Source organism: Gossypium hirsutum, chromosome A01 (genome assembly GCF_007990345.1).
Source record: "Gossypium hirsutum isolate 1008001.06 chromosome A01, Gossypium_hirsutum_v2.1, whole genome shotgun sequence".
Lineage (NCBI taxonomy): Eukaryota > Viridiplantae > Streptophyta > Magnoliopsida > Malvales > Malvaceae > Gossypium > Gossypium hirsutum.
The window spans coordinates 1,786,712-1,804,708 of record NC_053424.1 but is presented as its reverse complement, the minus strand read 5'-3'; the positions used below and the strand labels follow the sequence as shown (position 1 = coordinate 1,804,708).

Here is a 17,997-nt window from a genome sequence, read left to right as displayed (position 1 = left end):
CTTTAAAATTCATATTTATAATATGGTAAATTTTTTAAAAAATAGTTATATTAGAAATCAAATCATTTAATGTCCATGAATAATAATTTGTAAATAAAATGAAAAGACAAACAAAAAAATAGTTTTCAACTATTTTAATTTGTAATGCACAAAATTAATAAAATATAAAATTTATTTGAGATAATTAATTAGTTAATTTAATTTACTTTAATATATAAATACATAACGTATGTATATAAAGGGTAGTAGTCTTCATATAAATCTTCTTAGCATATTTAAATCCTGCAAAATACACAACATTAGCATTTTCAGATACTGAAAGATAAATAGGTACAACCAAAACTATACAAAACTCGAGTTATTTAAGGTGGGTTTGGATGGACGGTATGTTTATTTGCGGTTAGTGTAAAAAATAGCGGTGATTGTAAGATTAAACAAACTTGAATTGACCATTTATTAATATGGATGGGTTAGAAAACATTTGAGGCTTATATTTTGAATTGGATTAAACTGCCCTAGTCATGAATGTTTCTAGGTTTAATTTTCCTTAGAGTTGTTCATTGATGGGAAAATCCACCTCGCCTAATTGCTGAGTTTGGGCTTAAAAAGTTTACTCAATTTGAATTTGTGTACAAGTGAGGTATGTTACCTGTAACAATCCATGGCAATAGAAATTGGAAAACTGAAGTGAATATGACATTCTCGAGACAAAGACTGGATCCGAGAAGCAACATACGGAGCATTCATTGTGTAGGCCAAATCTTCAATGCATTGGCATATGTTTCTCGGACCCTTGTCATTGATTTTCGCCATTTGGTTCAGCACTTGAAGGCCACTGCAACACCGATCCGCCGGTCTCGATTCGAGTTCAACCAAGTAGGTTACGCATGGGATGAAGTTATCCGCCACTTCTGAGCAATCATAGCTTGATTGTCCGATGGCTGATCCGATGACCCAAAAAAGCACGGTGATGCAAGCAAAAAGAAGAGACATTGGTGTGGTTTAAAATGATGGAAATCAGGTGGTGGTGGGTTGAAGAGATGGGATTATAATAGTAGGATTGGCCTAAAATGTTGTAACAGGTAAAGCTCATGCTCCATGTATTTTATGTTACTTAAGCAATAATTTTTTTTAAATATTAGATTAATGTGAATAAAAAAAATCGTTTTATTAAAGAATTTCGAGAATTTATTATATAATTTTTTATAGTAAATTATTTATTTATTCTCTTTAGGTGGATGAATTTTTTTTGTTCATTTAATATTAGAAAATGATTTTAACTTAATTTAGAGTTATCATAAAATGTCATGAAATTTCGTGTCATATTTATTATATTTGTTCATTTAATGCATACTTAAATAAACACAACTAATTTATATATAATATTCATTCTTTTTATTATCAACCAATTAAAACGGTTTTTTACTCAAATATTATAAAAAAAATTATATACGAAAATGGATTGTCAGCTAGATTAATTACGAAAATGGTATTTTTTTAGGTCGTGCATACTTGAAAGGCGCAACTCATTTTTTTAATATTAATTTTTTTTGTTTAAAAATTATTATTATATTATAATTTTAATATTTAAATTAATATATGTGTAAAAATACGGATTTTATACAGGTAAAAAATACCCGAAACGGGTCGAGCCTGTCAGGTATGCGCGACTAGTCACGCCTGACAGGTAGGCGCAACATCCCTTACCTGCTTTGCTGCTGCTGCTGCTTTGGGCTACTGCTGCCTTTGCTTTTGCTACCCCTGCATGTTGCCCATATTTTCTCCATGTATTAGTCATATCACTCATGGGAAAAAAAACTTTATGGGGACCTTAAATATATATATAATCAGTGAATCTACTAATACATACTTCATCCGGATAAAGTATGCATTATTAAAATAACTAGTTGAGCCTGTCAGATAGGCGCAACATGTATGTATGTTCCCGTACATATACTTGGGTTCTATATTAACCCGAAAAAAAAACAATTTTTTAAACAAAAAAATAATTTAATATTAAAATAGGTTGCGCCTGTCAGGTAGGCACGACGTAAAAAAAAATACCATTTTCGTAATTAATCTACCTAACAACCCATTTTCGTGTATAATCTTTTTTTATAATATTGGGGTAAAAAACCCAATTAAAACTAACTTAAAATTAATATACAATTATTTAATTGTGATTTTTCTATTAAATTATAATTGTGAATTTTTTAATTTAAGAAATGAAAAATAAATTAAACTATTTTAAATCAAATCGAATAAAATAAAATAACAAAAAATAAATAATATTGTACTAACAATAGAATTTAAAAGAACTCTAAAATCGAGATTATAAGTGTAACATTGGTCTTTATATGTTAGTATAAAGTATACGTGATATAATTATTTTGTCAACGACACTAATTTTTAACAGTAGAAATATATTGTTAACAAAAGTACCAATTGATACTTTGATCTAACGTACAATGACCAATTTATTCATTTTTTGAGTAAAGGGATAGCGTAATCTGACTTCTAATATATGGATATCTATAGTAATTTTACCATGCTTAAACTCGTCCATGGATTAGTGAATAACTTACTCGATCCAATATACTTAGTTGACTTGGCTTGATTTAGAGTTAGACTAAGTTTAGACAAAATTTTCTTATCTTTGAGTAGATCTAACCGACTCAAATTTAAATTAAATAATTTTTAAATATTTTTATCATTTTAAATAATAATATTTTTAATAAGTACTCAAACGTAAATTTAAAACATTATTTAAAATCGAGCCTATACTCGCCATGAACACCTCCAATTCTAGCAGTGAACCCAAACTTAACAAAGACATGTGCTGTTTCATTCCTACAGTGTCTTTTATGCAAATAAAATAATTAAAAAGAAAATAAAATGAAACGGGAAGCCTGGGAGGCCTAAAGAGCGTGCGGAAGTAGCCGTTAGAAAGACAAATCATATCAGAAACTAATGGTTTAATTCTGATTTAAGTCCCTCTACTATTCTAAAATTCATAATTTAATCATTTTATTTCAATTTGACATATTTTAGTATTCTACTTTTATAAACATTATTAGTAAGTTCAAATTGATAATATCATTAGCTAATTTTATTAAAGTAATGACAAGAGTTTTATTATTGTTATTTGATTGTAAAGTCAATTAAGTTCAACCAATAATAAATTTACATGTCAATCAATTGCTTAAAATTATTTTAAAAAAAATTCCACAAATCACTTTAACAACATTAACTAACAATATTATTATTTGACTATAAAAAATATTAATAATTGAAAAATTATTTATTACACTACGAATAAAAACTTTAGACTCGACAAACAAGATTTGAAGGGTTACACCCCGGGTAAAGAAACAATGGTATTATTAGCAAAAGTTGAGACCTTAGGCCCTTGAATATCCAAGTTTGAATCACATTATACACAACTGATATGTAAATCTCCAATCCCACCATATGTAGTTATCATGTGTGGGTTTTGATTCAATCATATTCTTTATCTGTGCTTTGTATTAGTTTGATTATTCTTTTTAGTTGTTCGAACATATACTTATAATTATATTATATTTATACTCGTAAACTCTAAAAAAAAAGAAAATTACACCCTTTTAAGTGAAACATCAAAATGTATGTCAAATGAAAGTAAAAACATATATTCTAAAATTCTAACATAGTAAAGGGACTAATATTCAATTAGACCATCACAAATTTGTCATAAAACCCGACCGTTAGACTACCTTCCCCAAAATTCAAAAAAGAAAAAGAAAAGAAATCGACCGTTGCATTCTCCCCCCCTCCCCAACGTTTAAGTGAACTTCCTTCCATTTCCTTTTAATTTACTACCAAAAAAACAACAGATTTTCAAAAAAAAAAAAAAAACCCATAGTCGGATACTGAAAATCCCCTACCGATAATCCCTTCACCGATTCAACCCCTCCTCCCCTTCCCCTTCCCCCAACAGTGAGAATCTCTCCGTTTTGGAATCCGATGGAGGTATCAACGGAAACGGTAACGGCAACGGTGATCGACGAGTTATATGAGTTCTCGGCGCCGTGTTTCTTCGATTTCACGAAAGGGGAATCGGAAGAAGAAATACGTGATGCCGAGCTTTGGTTCGAAACCGCCTTAAGCTATGCACCTTCTCGTATGTTCTTTTCTCTCTGTCTCTATTTTCTTCTTCTTCTTTCTATATACTGTTTTCTTTCTTTGTGTTTAACCGTTAACCGTTAAAAAGTAACAGAATTTAAGTGATTCTCACTCTTTGAAAGATTGTGTGTTCTTTTGGATCATTCTTATTCTCTGTCACTCAAAACGTTTTCGGGAGGTGATTCTTGATTTTTCTTGGAATTTTAGGGTTTTAATTTTACTGATTAGTTTTTTTATTAGTAATTAGTGACTTCTGGTTGTAAATTGATTGGTTTTAATTGCTTGTTACTGCATTTTTATTTCGAAATTCTAGGGTTCGAGGTCTCCCATTTTCTCTATGCATAGGTGCAATTGATCTAGGGTTTGATCCAGGAATGTTGTGTTTGGTTGCTTAGATCTGATGGGGAAAGAAAAGAAACGTGATTTAATTATGCTTAACTTAATTATCTTTGTTTTTATCAAAAGAATTATAAATGAATTAAGCATAATTTAATCAGGTTAGTTCTCAGGGATATGAAGTGTGAATTTAATCATCAATTTGTTGTTTTAAACTTTTAATACTATATTCCCATATATTATCTGCTACCAAGTAAAACTGTTGCATTTCTTTCATAATGCAGCTTTTATGATTAGAATCAAGGCTGGTAATAGAACCTTTCAAATGGAGAGTCTCTGCAATTTCAGTGAAGAAGAGCAAATGCAGAAGGTTTGAATTACCTTATATATACCCTTTATTAGATTTCAATATCTTGTAAAGCAACTTCTCTCCTTTCAATCATGATGATATATATATTATTGCTGCAGGCATCGGGATCATCGGATGCAACAGCTCCTAACAGTAACTTAGAAGATAAGCCTCAAGTGGAGCAGGTGCTTGATAAAGTAAAGGAAGAAGCTAAACCCCCTGGGGCCGAGGTTGAAATCAAACAAATTGTCACCAAGGTAATTAGTGGACTTCATTTTTTTTTTTATCATCCATTATCTTTTTTTTGTTCAGTTTTTATGTATTCTCATGATTTAAATGCTTTGCAGATTACTAATGATAATAAAGAGAAGGAAAACATAGGGACTGTTGGTGCTCAAGAAAATGACAGGTTTGTCCTTGGGGTTTTGAAAATTTTTTCAATGCTGAGTTCTGTATGAATAATTTGGTTCTCATTATCCTGTCTTTGGTTCCCTTCTGTTGAAATTTTAGTGCCCTAGCCAAAAAATCACATTTAAATGGTCTTGGTGATGAAGAGAAAAGCAAATCTGCTGTGCAAGTAGATACTGAAGCTTGCACTCCTAAACCATTGATGAGTTCTCAGAGAAAACTGGTGAGCGACAAGAAGCATCAGACAGCTAAAAAGATAGCTAGTACGATACGGAACTCGTCAATGTTGAAGCCGAAAAATGGCAATGCTGGAACACCTAATTGGGCTCAAGAAAACCAAGCCGTTAAACGTCAGAAACTAGATGGAGGAAGATCTAGACAGGTGCTTATAATCTCTTCCTTTGTCCATGTTTTAAGTACTGTTATTTTGTAACTTCAATCTAAAGTTTTGCCTTTTTGTTGCTACCCTATGTGCCTCAGATCCTAAATGTAAAGCCCCACAACTTGCCCCAGAAGTCAAAGCTTGGTCTTACCAGTGATAGTTCCAACTTGTGCTCTTCTACTGCCAAACCTTCCAACAAATTGGACAGAAAGGTTTGTTGTTTCTCTGTTATAATAAGTTCCTCCATTGCATATTTCCACTAACAATTGTGAATTGGTATTGAAATTTTGGTTTTTATTTTCCTTGAAGGTTTATGTTCGAGAACAAGCAGTACCATTTGTTTCAATGGCAGAAATGATGAAAAAGTTCCAATCATGTACCAGAGATTCGTCACGTCCTCACAGTTCATCAAATGTAAATAAACAGAATCAAATCATTTTGGCTTCAACATGGATTTGATGCCTAACACATCCTTGTTTCCTTTCTTCTTTTATTAAATTCCTTCTCTACCTAATCAGGATAATGCTGCTATTGTTCAGATGCCAGTGCTCAGATTGACAAGGCCTAAAGAACCCGAATTCGAAACAGCGCAGAGAATGCGTCCTGTAGCGGTGAAGAGCACCGCAGAGCTTGAGGAAGAAATGATGGCTAAAATTCCAAAGTTCAAAGCAAGACCATTGAACAAAAAGGTGTAATGCTTGTACCATTTGGTTTATGTCTAAACTGATCTTTCTTTGTTTTTCACTGTTTAAGAATTTATTTTACCTATAAGGCTTCTATTTAATTTGTTTCCCATTTCCTTCTCCGGTGCAGATTTTTGAAGCTTCAACACTACCTTCATTACCAAGAAGTACTCCGAAGACTCCAGAATTTCAGGAATTTCACTTTGAGACAATGGCTAGAGCAAGTAAGAATGCAGAGACATCTTCGGTAGCTTCAACAGAAGTGTCTCGCCAGGTTCGGGGAACTATCTCACGTATATGCGATTCATTTTCATTTAGAACCTTAAATAGTTTACTTACCTTCTCTCTTTTTCCCTGCCTACAGAATACTCAATGGAAACCTCATCTCACAGAACCTAAAACCCCAGTGCTTCAAACATCTCTAAGGGCAAGACCTATAACGGTCAAAAGTTCTATTGAACTTGAACAGGAGGAGCTTGAAAAAGCTCCTAAATTTAAGGCAAGGCCATTGAATAAAAAGGTAACTTTCTACTTCATTTCAATTCTGCATTGTATGATATAGTAACTTTGTTTACTTGAGAAAGTAACTCTAGTTGTTTTTGCCTTGTGTAGATATTTGAGAGCAAAGGAGAATTGGGAATCTTCTGTAACACAAAGAAATTGGTGACTATACCTCAAGAATTCCATTTTGCAACACATGAGAGGATTCCACCACCAGCAGCAGTTTTTGATTTATTTGATAAGGTAATTATACAAATCCACCAAATAGTTATTATGCTACTGATCTTTGGAAACACTCGGTTACATGTTTGTTCCTTTTATACAGCTTTCTCTGAAATCAGAATCTAGCCATGATCCAATCCCAAGAAACACCATTCCCAATCCATTCCATCTCCAAACAGAGGTATATATATTTGATTTATTTATTTGTTCATGAATGGTATATAGGACCAAAAAAGATGCATAGACTTTCAGTATTTCATTAAGTCCCTCAAATGTTCAGGAAAGAGGTGCTGAAAAAGAAAAGAAGTTCGTGATGGAAATTATAGAGAAGCAGTTTGAAGAAGAAAGAGCCAGGGTTCCCAAGGCTAATCCATATCCATATACCACTGACTACCCTGTGGTACGTTAATTTTTGTGTGCTTTCATTTAATGTTTTAAGTCAATCATGAATTTATATAGTTAATGTTACTTAAATGGGTGTTATCTTATTCAGATACCTTCAAAACCCGAACCAAAACAATGTACAAAACCAGAACCGTTCCAGTTGGAGAGTCTGGTTAGGCACGAGGAGGAGATGAAAAGAGAGATGGAAGAAAGGCAGAGAAAGGAGAAAGAAGAAGCTCAGATGAGGATCTTTACGGCTCAGCCGGTTCTAAAAGAGTAAGATTCATATACATTTACATTTATACATTTACATAGACATGTACATATACATATATTAAATCCTTTTCTTTTCATGCAATGTTATGCAGGGATCCAATTCCTGTTTCTGAAAAGGTTCGCAAGCCTCTAACACAAGTGCAAGCGTTCGACCTCCATGTCAATCATCGAGCAGTGGATAGAGCAGAATTCGATCAAAAAGTAAATTCTAGTTTCTTTATCCCTTGTTAAGTTTATATATATTTCCATTCAATAAACATTCTTATAATGAATCTTTTTTTTAACAGATTAAAGAGAAAGAAATGGTTTACAAGAGATTCAGAGAGGAAAGTGAGGCTGCTAGAATGGTATGCATATATATATACTCTTAGTCCCCTAAACTTTGTGTTATCAATTCTAGTTTTGGCGTGAATTAAAACAAAAAAAATGTCATAAAACCATTACCAGATTGAGGAAGAGAAAGCATTGAAGCAACTAAGAAGGACAATGGTTCCCCATGCTAGGCCTCTTCCCAAGTTTGATCATCCTTTCTGCCCACAAAAGTAAGAAAAAAATACATGGAAATTGGTGTATATTGTGTTTATGTTGATAATTTGCTTCGGGACATTCGTATATTCGTGCCATGTTCGTGTTTTGATGGTGTATGATTTTGTCAGGTCTTCCAAGGAAACAACAAAACCGAAATCCCCACATCTACGAGTTCTCCAAAGAATAGAAAGGAAGAAAACGATCAGTTCATTTGCCACACCAACTTCGAGTCCCGCCACTCTTATGAGGTGATTTTGGTTTAGGGAAACCAAGTCATCAGGCAGGCTGTGTCACGGTGGAGGGGATTGTTCAAGAACTTTTGAACCCCTTGTGAAATCAATTCAAGAACTTTTGAACCCCTTGTGAAATCAACTCATGCTCCATTAACTATGACAGTTTGCATATTCATTTGTGTAACTATGTACACTTTTTGAACTCATATGTACTTAAAATTTCAGTAGTGAAGAACATTTCAGTAGTGAAGAACAATGAAAGTAGACTCCAAAACATTCTTTTGTTACCATTTTAAGTCATGCAAACATGACACGTTTTAATAAACATGGAATGTCATATGTATGTCTGTTATGATTTATGAATAAATCTAAGATTATTCGGCTTTAGAAAGTAGACTCCAAAACATTCTTTTGTTAGCATTTTAAGTCTTGCAAACATGATAGATTTTAATAAACATGAAAATTTTATGTATGTCTTTTAGGTGATCTATGAATGAGAATATTTGGCTTTCGAATAAATCAATTTAATTAATTCAAATTAGTCATACTAACCTAAAACAACTAGTGTTTTTTTTTAATTTAAAAAAATCCTTAAAAAAGTTAAAATATTAAATATTTTCTTTTTATTATCAATTTTTCACGGTAAAATTTTGGTAATAAAAAGAATCATGATGACTAAACAAAATGAAAAATAATTATGTTTTGGAAATTGAAATAATGAAATAAAAGAAAAATTTTAATTAAAAAGAATACATGATTGTAGCATGATGGAATTTTGTCATCATTTTTAATTAAATTGTAGTTAAATTAATCAAAATAAGTATGATTGCTTCAAAATTATATATATAATTGAATTCCACTAACGGTTAAAAGAATTAATATAATAAATTTCAACAAATTAAATTAATAATTTTTAACAGGATCAACTAAATGCACAACATATTAGTTAATATGAATAGTAATGGTTGACAAATAGAAAAAAAAAATCATTTGTGTTTGTTCTATTTTCAATGCACATCATATATAAAATATATATTTAATGTATTGATGGCATATAATTTATTGATGTATTGATAATTATATATAAATATTGATTAGAGATGTTCTATTAGGAGTTTTCAAAATTCTATGTTTGGCCAAAAAATATGTTATTATTATTTAAAAATAATATAATAATATATTATATATATATTTAAAAAATTTCATTATAAGTTTTGATTATATCTGTTTTTTTTACACAATATCTAGAATCATCCATATTCCCTCACTAACCCATAAATATAGGAGGATAATAGACTTCAGTGCGTTCGAATCCACATCTTACTGTATTAACAACAATGCTTATACCAATCAAGTAATATATTTTATAATTAAATACTAGTTTAGGTTTATCATCTATAGACTTGACTTGAATTTTAAGAACAATAAATGACATATTTATTAAAGAATGTCGAGGAACCAAATTGAAAATTCAATGAGATAATATTAGATTTACAATCTATTGTGTTGAATAAGTTTCAAGTTAAGTCAATATGAATCAAATCAATTTAAAATTTAAATTTTTGGAATTTGAATCATTTCAGATTTGACTTCACATATATATATATGTTCTTGTATATGGTTTTATATACAAAGGACTTGACCCATTGGAAATTTGTCAGGAAAACAAAAGTCATTTTTCTATCCGTCGAACAAACCGAACATACATGATCTAATTATCTCTCATCTCATTTCTTATACTCTTATGAATTTTTGAAATTTATTCCATTAATTTAAAAATCAAAACGTAATTAATAACATATTGTTGTCTTATCAAATTATATCTTAATGAAAATTTATTAACAATGTAATTTCAAAAACGTAAAAGACTAAAATTTCAAAAACCCAAAAATTACAAACCGATGAAACCTAAATTATCTGTTGAGAGGTATGTTTGTTGCAAAAGGTGCACCATTGTCTGATAAAAACATGATAGAGCATTGACTGAAAGCATGTATTTTTGTTTCTATTATCCCTTGAGTTCCAAGCAATGTCTTCCCTTTCATTTTTCTTCAGGTGGTCTAAACCTGTCTTTCTCCTCCTCCACTTCTAACAACTGCAATTCCTCCCCATGGAAGGAGATAAGTCCTTATTAGCGTGTGCCTCCTCTTCCATTTCCCCAATAATTACGACGTTACGGCTATCATTTTACGATTTCATTTTCGACTTATCGTAATTGGTTATGTGTTACTTTATGATAATATAAGTAACTTTTTGTTTCTAAAAGGTTAAAATCATCGTTTATCTTCCACTTCTGTTTATGAACATTCATTAATTGAATTTATTTTATTTTTGTAGATAACAAATTTAAATGCTCGATTTTATTATTTAAACTCAATTTTTACAAATATTTAGTGAATAATTTTATTAGAATTTATTAATGTTTTGGTCAAAGAGTTATTGGCCAACAATGACCAACATTCCTTGGACTTACGACCCAATGAAAATTCAATTTTATGTGATGCAAAATCGTACCATTTTGTAATGGTTAACTGTCACTATAAAAAAGGGTTGGGATGTCGTCTTCTACTAAAAACAAATCAATGTCGATTTAATTATATATATATTGAAAATAAGAAATATTTGGTGTAAAATAAAAGTAGTTATTTATTTAAATATAGACCGTATTTTAGATATAATAAAAATATTGAATAAATTTAAAAATTTACATAACGAGTATAATTAAAATATTGATTGGATAAGAAATTATAAAAGACGATTTATGTTGTACTTAAGTTTATCATGTATAAATTTTTGTCTGAATATATTTTAAATTTTAATGTGATTATGCTTTCTTAATTTGATTCAACTCAGTTTAACGATTAAAAGTTAAAAACCTTAAATATACAACTTAAACTTAAAATAATTTAAATACGTAACTCGAATTATATGAACAAAATGATTAAATAGGAGAATAAAGCCTTTTCTCATGAAAATGAAAGACATTTTTTCCTACATAAAAACCAAGTTCGATCAACAAAGCATCCACCAAAAATAACAATGGCTTCAACTTTGTATTGTTCATTCGTCATTTCCCATACCTTGCTCCTCTTTCTACTCCACCTCTCTTCCTCCTCCGCCGCTACTCACCACCACCACCACCACCACCACCACCACCGTTCACTGTCTCCAAACCCAAAGCTCCAACAAGCTTACACAGCTCTCCAGGCTTTCAAAAAAGTCATCTACTCCGACCCAAACAATATCACCACAAACTGGGTTGGCCCCGACGTATGCAAATACACAGGCGTGTACTGTGCACCACACCCTCACGACAAAACCATCAAAGTCGTCGCCGGTATTGACCTAAACGGAGACGACATCGCCGGTTACCTCCCCGATGAACTCGGTCTTCTCACCGATCTTGCTCTTATCCACCTCAACAGCAACCGCTTCTGTGGCATCGTCCCACAAACGTTATCCAATCTCTCTCACTTAGTCGAACTCGATTTAAGTAACAACCGATTCGTCGGCCCTTTTCCAACGGTCGTCCTTTCTTTACCGTCACTTAAGTATCTCGATATCCGTTACAACGAGTTCGAAGGGTCATTACCTGCTCAACTATTCGCTAAAGACCTCGACGCCATCTTCGTAAACAACAACCGGTTCTCTAACGTGATACCGAACAATTTCGTCGCTAGCTCGGCTTCCGTTGTCGTCTTCGCCAATAACAAACTCGGCGGTTGTTTGCCGCCGAGCATTGCAAACTTCGCCAACACGTTAGAAGAGCTTTTATTGATTAACACCAGCTTGTCGGGTTGCTTACCGCCGGAAGTGGGTTACCTTTATAAACTAAAAGTATTGGATGTTAGTAATAATAATTTGGTCGGTCCAATACCTTATAGTATTGCTGGGTTAGCTCATTTGGAGATATTAAACTTAGCTCATAACATGATGAGTGGGATTGTTCCTTCGGGTGTTTGTGTTTTGCCTAATTTGAAGAATTTCACGTTTTCTTACAACTTTTTTTGTGAAGAAGAAGGGATTTGTGGGAATTTGAGTTCGAATGGTGTGGCTTTTGATGATCGCCGGAATTGTTTGCCGGAAAAGCCGAGGCAAAGAAGTGAGAAAGTGTGTGAAGCAGCGCTTGAACATCCGGTGGAATGTTTGGATTACCATTGTGGCGGCGGCGGTGATGGTTCGATTGCGATTCCTCCGGCTATGGTACCGGTGGCTACACCGATGTTATCACCTTTTATGGCTCCGGGACATGCATAAAAAGATTTATATTTAATTCACCATAGTATATTAAGATTTGAGAAAGGTGGCATTAACTAGTTGATTGAAAATGTATATATATATATATATCAAATATGAAGAATAAGTTACAAGATATGTATAGAATTTATATTTTATGATTTATACCTTTGTTAATAAATCAAATGATGCTATTTTACTAGAAATAAGTAATTTGAATTTTTTTTTAACTTTTAATAATATAATAAGTTATTAAAATTTTGTATCGGTATCTCAAAGTTTAGGTTTGAGTTTGGTATTAATATTTGTTCGGGTTGATTGCAATGTAAGTTTTGAATGTAACAAAAAAAATTATATATATAGAGGTGAGCATAGGCCAGACCGGGCCGGGTTTGGGTTAGGCTCAACTAAAAATTTAGGCCATTTGCTAGGCGTGGGCTTGGCATAAAAAATGGGTCTAAAATTTTGTCCAAGCTCAACCCAGATAAAAATGCTAAAACCTGGGCCTGACCTAGCCTGCCCATATTAATTTTTATATTATTTTTATATAATTTTAAAAAATATATAATACATTAAAAATACTAAAAACATCAAAATAAATATTTATCAACAAATTGAATTTTTTTAAAAATATATATACTTAAATAACACTAGGATGATGCAACATAACAAGCAAATGTCTGTAAAATAATAACAAAATTAACAAATGTCTTTAAAATAATAATAAAATTAACAATAAAATAAGTTTTGTACAATATACAAATAATAATAATAAAATAGTAACAACATAATAGTAAAATGGTAGCAAAATAGGGAGAGAATAACAAGAAAATAATATTAAAAAAAACTAACTTTTTTATCCTTTAGTGTATTCGGGCTGGGCCAGGCTCGGGCAAAAATGCCTTACCGAGCCCAACCCATTTTTTGAACTGGCCTTATTTTTTTTTCCAAATCTATTTTTCGGGCATATATTTTTGCCCAAACCCTCCTATATTTCAAGAGTTTATGTGTATTATCCTTTCTCTTTTTTTGGTAAATTACACTATTAGTTATTAAATTATAAGTAATTATTCAGTGGTGGGGGAGGGAGGGAGAGAGAGAGAGAGGGAGACTAATTTTTATTTTATTTAATATTAATATAATTATATTTATTTAATGTTAACATTATTTTGTATATATATTTTATCAAAAAAATATTTAGAAATATAAGGAGTAAATTGTAAATTCCTTATTTTTATGAGAAAAATGAGTAAAAGTGTAAATTTTAAGGGTAAATTGCACTAACAGTCACTCAACTTTGGTATAGCTGACAAAACAATTACTTAGGTTTCAATTCAGTCACTCAACTTTCGAAAAATAACAAACAAATCATTTTAACCATTTTCTGTTACAGACGTAGTGGAAAAGTAACATGGCATTTAACGGTGGGCTAGTTGTCATTTAAACAGCCCCATTTAAGAGCCCTGGGTAGTAGAAGAATAAGAGAAGAAATGATGAAGAAGAAGAAGAAAAGAAAAAGAAAAAATGGAAGGAGCTTTGTACCAACGATTCCCAATGGTCAAAATCCGGGAACTCAAAGATGACTACGCTTCCACGACATTGACGCCTCCATGGCCAACGCCCTTCGTCGCATCATGATCGCCGAGGTTCCCACCATAGCCATCAACCTCGCCGAAATTAAAGTTAACTCTTCCGTCCTCAACGGGTAGTGTGAGTTTTGCTCCATCGAGTTCCATCTTCACACCAAATTTATGAGTTCCATCTTCGTTGATTTCACCGATTACGCTGGCTACGAATCCTCTAAACAAAGGTATTTAGGGTTTAAATTTGTAACACTATTTAGGTCTAATTGTAAATGTCATCCCTGTAATTTACGAAAAATGAAAAGATAGTCTTCAATTTTGATATAAATTATTGAGTGAATTGTTGATTTTTACTAATTTCTTGCATATAATTTGTTGAACTGTTGATTTTTGAGTCATCAGACAAGATTTAACGTTGATACTTGAACTAATTTTCAAGATTTAACATTGATACTTAATTGAACTACTTTTTAAGTTTCATAATGTATAATGACCAAATTATGAATAAGACCAATTTTAATTGCATTACTATGTCAACGTGGTAAGTTAATTGGTCACATCAGTTAGTTAACTTGCCACATCAGCGGTCCCATTAAAACAGTAACGTAAAATATTAATAAGTGAATGATTTATCATTTTTAATAACGTTAGTGACTATTTTATTATTTTTCGAAAACTAAGTGATTGGATTGAAACCTAAATTACTATTTTGTTAGCTATCTCGAAGTTGGTGGTTGTTGTAATTTACTCACATTTTAATTATAATTTTTAGATTTGACATAATTATAATTTTTAGATTTGACAAGTGGGTATATGTAGAAAAGTGAGTTCCATTACCAAGAGAGAAGAAAAGGCCTGGTCAAGAAACGTACATCAATCAAAAGAACCAAAATACACCAAAATCTTTCCTCTCCCAAAGCGAACAAAAGAAAAGTAGAAGCCATAGTTGAGCTCTCGACGCAAACAAGAAGCCAAAACTGACAATGCAAAGGGAATCAAGCTCCATTTCCTCATCAAGATAGAGCCAGGTCGCAGAAGTTAAGTCAACCGAACCACCGCTCACTGATATCCGTCAACGGCCACATCCGGGACCTCTTCCATCTCACCCCAAACCACTTCCTGCAAGCAGATGAGCCACAATATTGGCACTTGGATGGATGTAAGTAACATTGCTCAACAAAAGTTTTTCTTTAATGAATCCTTTCCACCAGAAAAAAAAGACCACTAATTTTCGATCTGTCTTCATGGGGTGATGTGAGTTTCTTTCCCGGATCTGCTGCAAAAGTCATCGCCTGGATCGCTGCCACAGCCTCATCCACAAACCCGTTGGATATGTACCTATCAGTAGAAGCTAGGACCAGATCTTCAGTTTATCTAATGATTGTACCAAAGCATGATTGTTTAGAGAGTTCATTAAAGATTCATATTTAATTATTAATTCATTTGTTTTTGAATATTAAGCTACATTCATACTGCATGATGATGATGATGAACATAAGAAAAATGACTTATGAGGTTAATATTTTACGCTCTCGAATTTTTTTTATTTGATACAAAAGAAATATATATATATATGAGGTTATAACCTGACATCTTCTGGAACACTTCTAGAAATTCGTTTGAAAACCACCAGATTATCTCATCTTTCTCTTCGTCTTTAACGAACCCCCGATCATGTCAACTGTTAGATCGCAGCTTCAGATTCCTATAGGGTTTCGATTTCTTCCCACCAAAGAAGAAATCCTTTGTGATTACCTTAAACCAATCATCAAGGGCTATCCCATACATTCTGGTGTGATGATGATTTATGGTGCAAATCGCGAGCCTTGGAATATTTTCGACCAAGATTCGGCAGAGGCTCTCTGGGTTATCACGAAGTTGAAGAAAAGGAGCAAATCAAGAATCGAAAGAACCGCGGGAGATGGATGTTGGCTCCAACAATATGTCAAAGAAGTGAAGAACGAGGACGGCGGCGAAGTCATAGGGTTTGATAAATACTTCACATTCACCAGCAAGAAAAGCGAGAAATCAAATGGTCAATGGATTATGCATGAGTACTCTCTGAAAGACCAAGAAGCTGCTAGTGCTGGTTTGAGTGATTCCGTTATCTGTGAGATTAAGAATAAGGATGCTGCCGTCGTGAGCTCGGATTACGAAGAAAGTGAAGGAGAAATCAAGGAGAACAAGAAACGTAAGTTGATGGAGGTGCCGTCGGATTCAACAAATGATGTTGCTATCGTGCCCGAGGAGAATCAAACATTTGATTATATGGCTCCAGAAGTAGGATGCTTCTCACCGTCACCTCCCTTCTCTGCATGTTTAAACCAGCAACCAAACCCTTGGACGTTAGCAGGTGTTGACGGCAATCTTGGAGTGCCTGATTATAATTCTCACGATCTGCTACCTGCCTAACCCTTCCTCTATTTTTACATGTCCATGATTTAGCTTATATATTCATAAGCTTGTTCATGCATGCTAATTTGTTTATATATATATATACACATCTAGTTTATACGTATATATTTGATTCTCAAAACTAACATTTGGTATTGATTTGTATATTAAGAAAGAAGCTACGCCAAACCCTTGCATGCTTTTATTTATTTTAATCTATTAATACACTAATTTAAAATATATTTTAAAACTAAAATTGATTTAAATATTTTATAGCAAATAATATTTTATTTTTATCGAACATGATTTTTTATGTAACATCTCCTAACCCCAAACCGTCTCGGAAGAGGGTTATGGAGTATTACTGGAGTTTACAAAATAATTACACACAATTCCATTATTTTCTTATGTTCATGTCAAAGTTGTCTTCTTGAGCAACAGTCACTAAAATATTTATATCTGGAGCTACGAAACTCCAAATTAAGTTCCATTAATTTTTTTTGAAACTAGACTCATATATCTTTCTACCATAAAATTTTAGAATTTTTTGTTTAGCCAATTAGTACAGTTTATTTCTCAAAGTTACCCCTGCTGTTTGACAGCTTCGACCTTTTTTTACTAAAATTTAATTATCTCATAGCACAGGACACAAATGATGTTCCTGTTTATTTTTCTTGAAAATAGACTCATTAAAGATTCTAAGCATATAAATTATAGCTCATAATTATTTTTATACAATTTTTAATGAGTTTCCCAATTCAGAATAGGGAATTCCAAAATCAATCTGACATTGTCTCACAAAAATTCAAATTCATACCAAATTAGTCAAATCCTAATTTATACCATAGCCAAACCTAAATTTATTTATTTCATCCTTACATTTACAATTTCAAAATGACACACACATAAGACATCCTAGGTACATGCCATTACCAATAATTAACACACTTTACCTTAATGAATTCGGGATCGGCCTGGGATGTTGATTCAACGTTCTATCTCTACTTAACCTGCGCACGGAAACAAACCGTGCGCTGAGTATGGTATACTCAGTGGTATTTCTATAATCCAAACATTTAATAATATAACAAATACTTAAGATCATAATAACAATTACAATTATTCAATTATTTATTTCATAAATAAATTTCAACTACTTACCATATAAATTTTATACAAATCATATAATAAACGCAATAACATAATTGTTCAATTCTTAAATAAATCCATTATTATTTACTCCATTCTTTAACTTACTATTCGGTATAGCTTTACTTAATTTATTCACAATTCACTATCATTAAACTATATTCAACTATAC

General features: G+C 32.1%; 4 protein-coding genes across 6 annotated transcripts; 3 read left to right on the top strand and 1 right to left on the bottom strand.

The window, feature by feature from the left end:
* Positions 1-154: 154 nt before the first annotated feature.
* LOC107961512 (non-specific lipid-transfer protein 13) lies at positions 155-1,035 on the bottom strand. The gene is made up of 2 exons (XM_016897625.2): positions 650-1,035; positions 155-282 (listed from the first exon to the last, which is right to left on the bottom strand). Exons 1-2 carry the CDS (start codon positions 991-993, stop codon positions 276-278), a joined length of 351 nt encoding a protein of 116 aa, XP_016753114.1. The 5' UTR covers positions 994-1,035; the 3' UTR covers positions 155-275.
* Positions 1,036-3,794: 2,759 nt separating this feature from the next.
* LOC107960117 (protein TPX2) lies at positions 3,795-8,806 on the top strand. 3 transcript variants are annotated; one of them, XR_001701104.2, is made up of 19 exons: positions 3,809-4,159; positions 4,782-4,867; positions 4,966-5,103; positions 5,194-5,255; positions 5,357-5,636; positions 5,735-5,848; positions 5,946-6,050; positions 6,155-6,325; positions 6,450-6,593; positions 6,684-6,839; positions 6,932-7,063; positions 7,146-7,223; positions 7,323-7,442; positions 7,536-7,702; positions 7,795-7,903; positions 7,990-8,049; positions 8,150-8,244; positions 8,359-8,565; positions 8,598-8,806. XR_001701104.2 is itself a non-coding variant. In XM_016896338.2 (18 exons), the coding sequence occupies exons 1-18, from the start codon at positions 4,003-4,005 to the stop codon at positions 8,480-8,482; spliced, it is 2,277 nt and encodes a 758-aa protein (XP_016751827.1). In that variant the 5' UTR covers positions 3,795-4,002; the 3' UTR covers positions 8,483-8,806. The 3 variants fall into 3 exon arrangements, 2 of the variants coding, with proteins under 2 accessions (XP_016751827.1, XP_016751826.1); XM_016896338.2 differs by having other exon boundaries at positions 3,795-4,159; positions 6,176-6,325; positions 8,359-8,806; XM_016896337.2 differs by having other exon boundaries at positions 3,810-4,159; positions 8,359-8,806.
* Positions 8,807-11,483: 2,677 nt separating this feature from the next.
* On the top strand, positions 11,484-13,091 carry LOC107960116 (leucine-rich repeat extensin-like protein 4). Its single transcript, XM_016896336.2, has one exon. It carries the CDS (start codon positions 11,503-11,505, stop codon positions 12,718-12,720), a length of 1,218 nt encoding a protein of 405 aa, XP_016751825.2. The 5' UTR covers positions 11,484-11,502; the 3' UTR covers positions 12,721-13,091.
* A 2,865-nt stretch (positions 13,092-15,956) lies between these two features.
* LOC107961059 (NAC domain-containing protein 83) lies at positions 15,957-16,694 on the top strand. Its single transcript, XM_016897301.1, has one exon. The coding sequence runs from the start codon at positions 15,957-15,959 to the stop codon at positions 16,692-16,694; it is 738 nt and encodes a 245-aa protein (XP_016752790.1).
* The last annotated feature ends 1,303 nt before the right edge of the window (positions 16,695-17,997 follow it).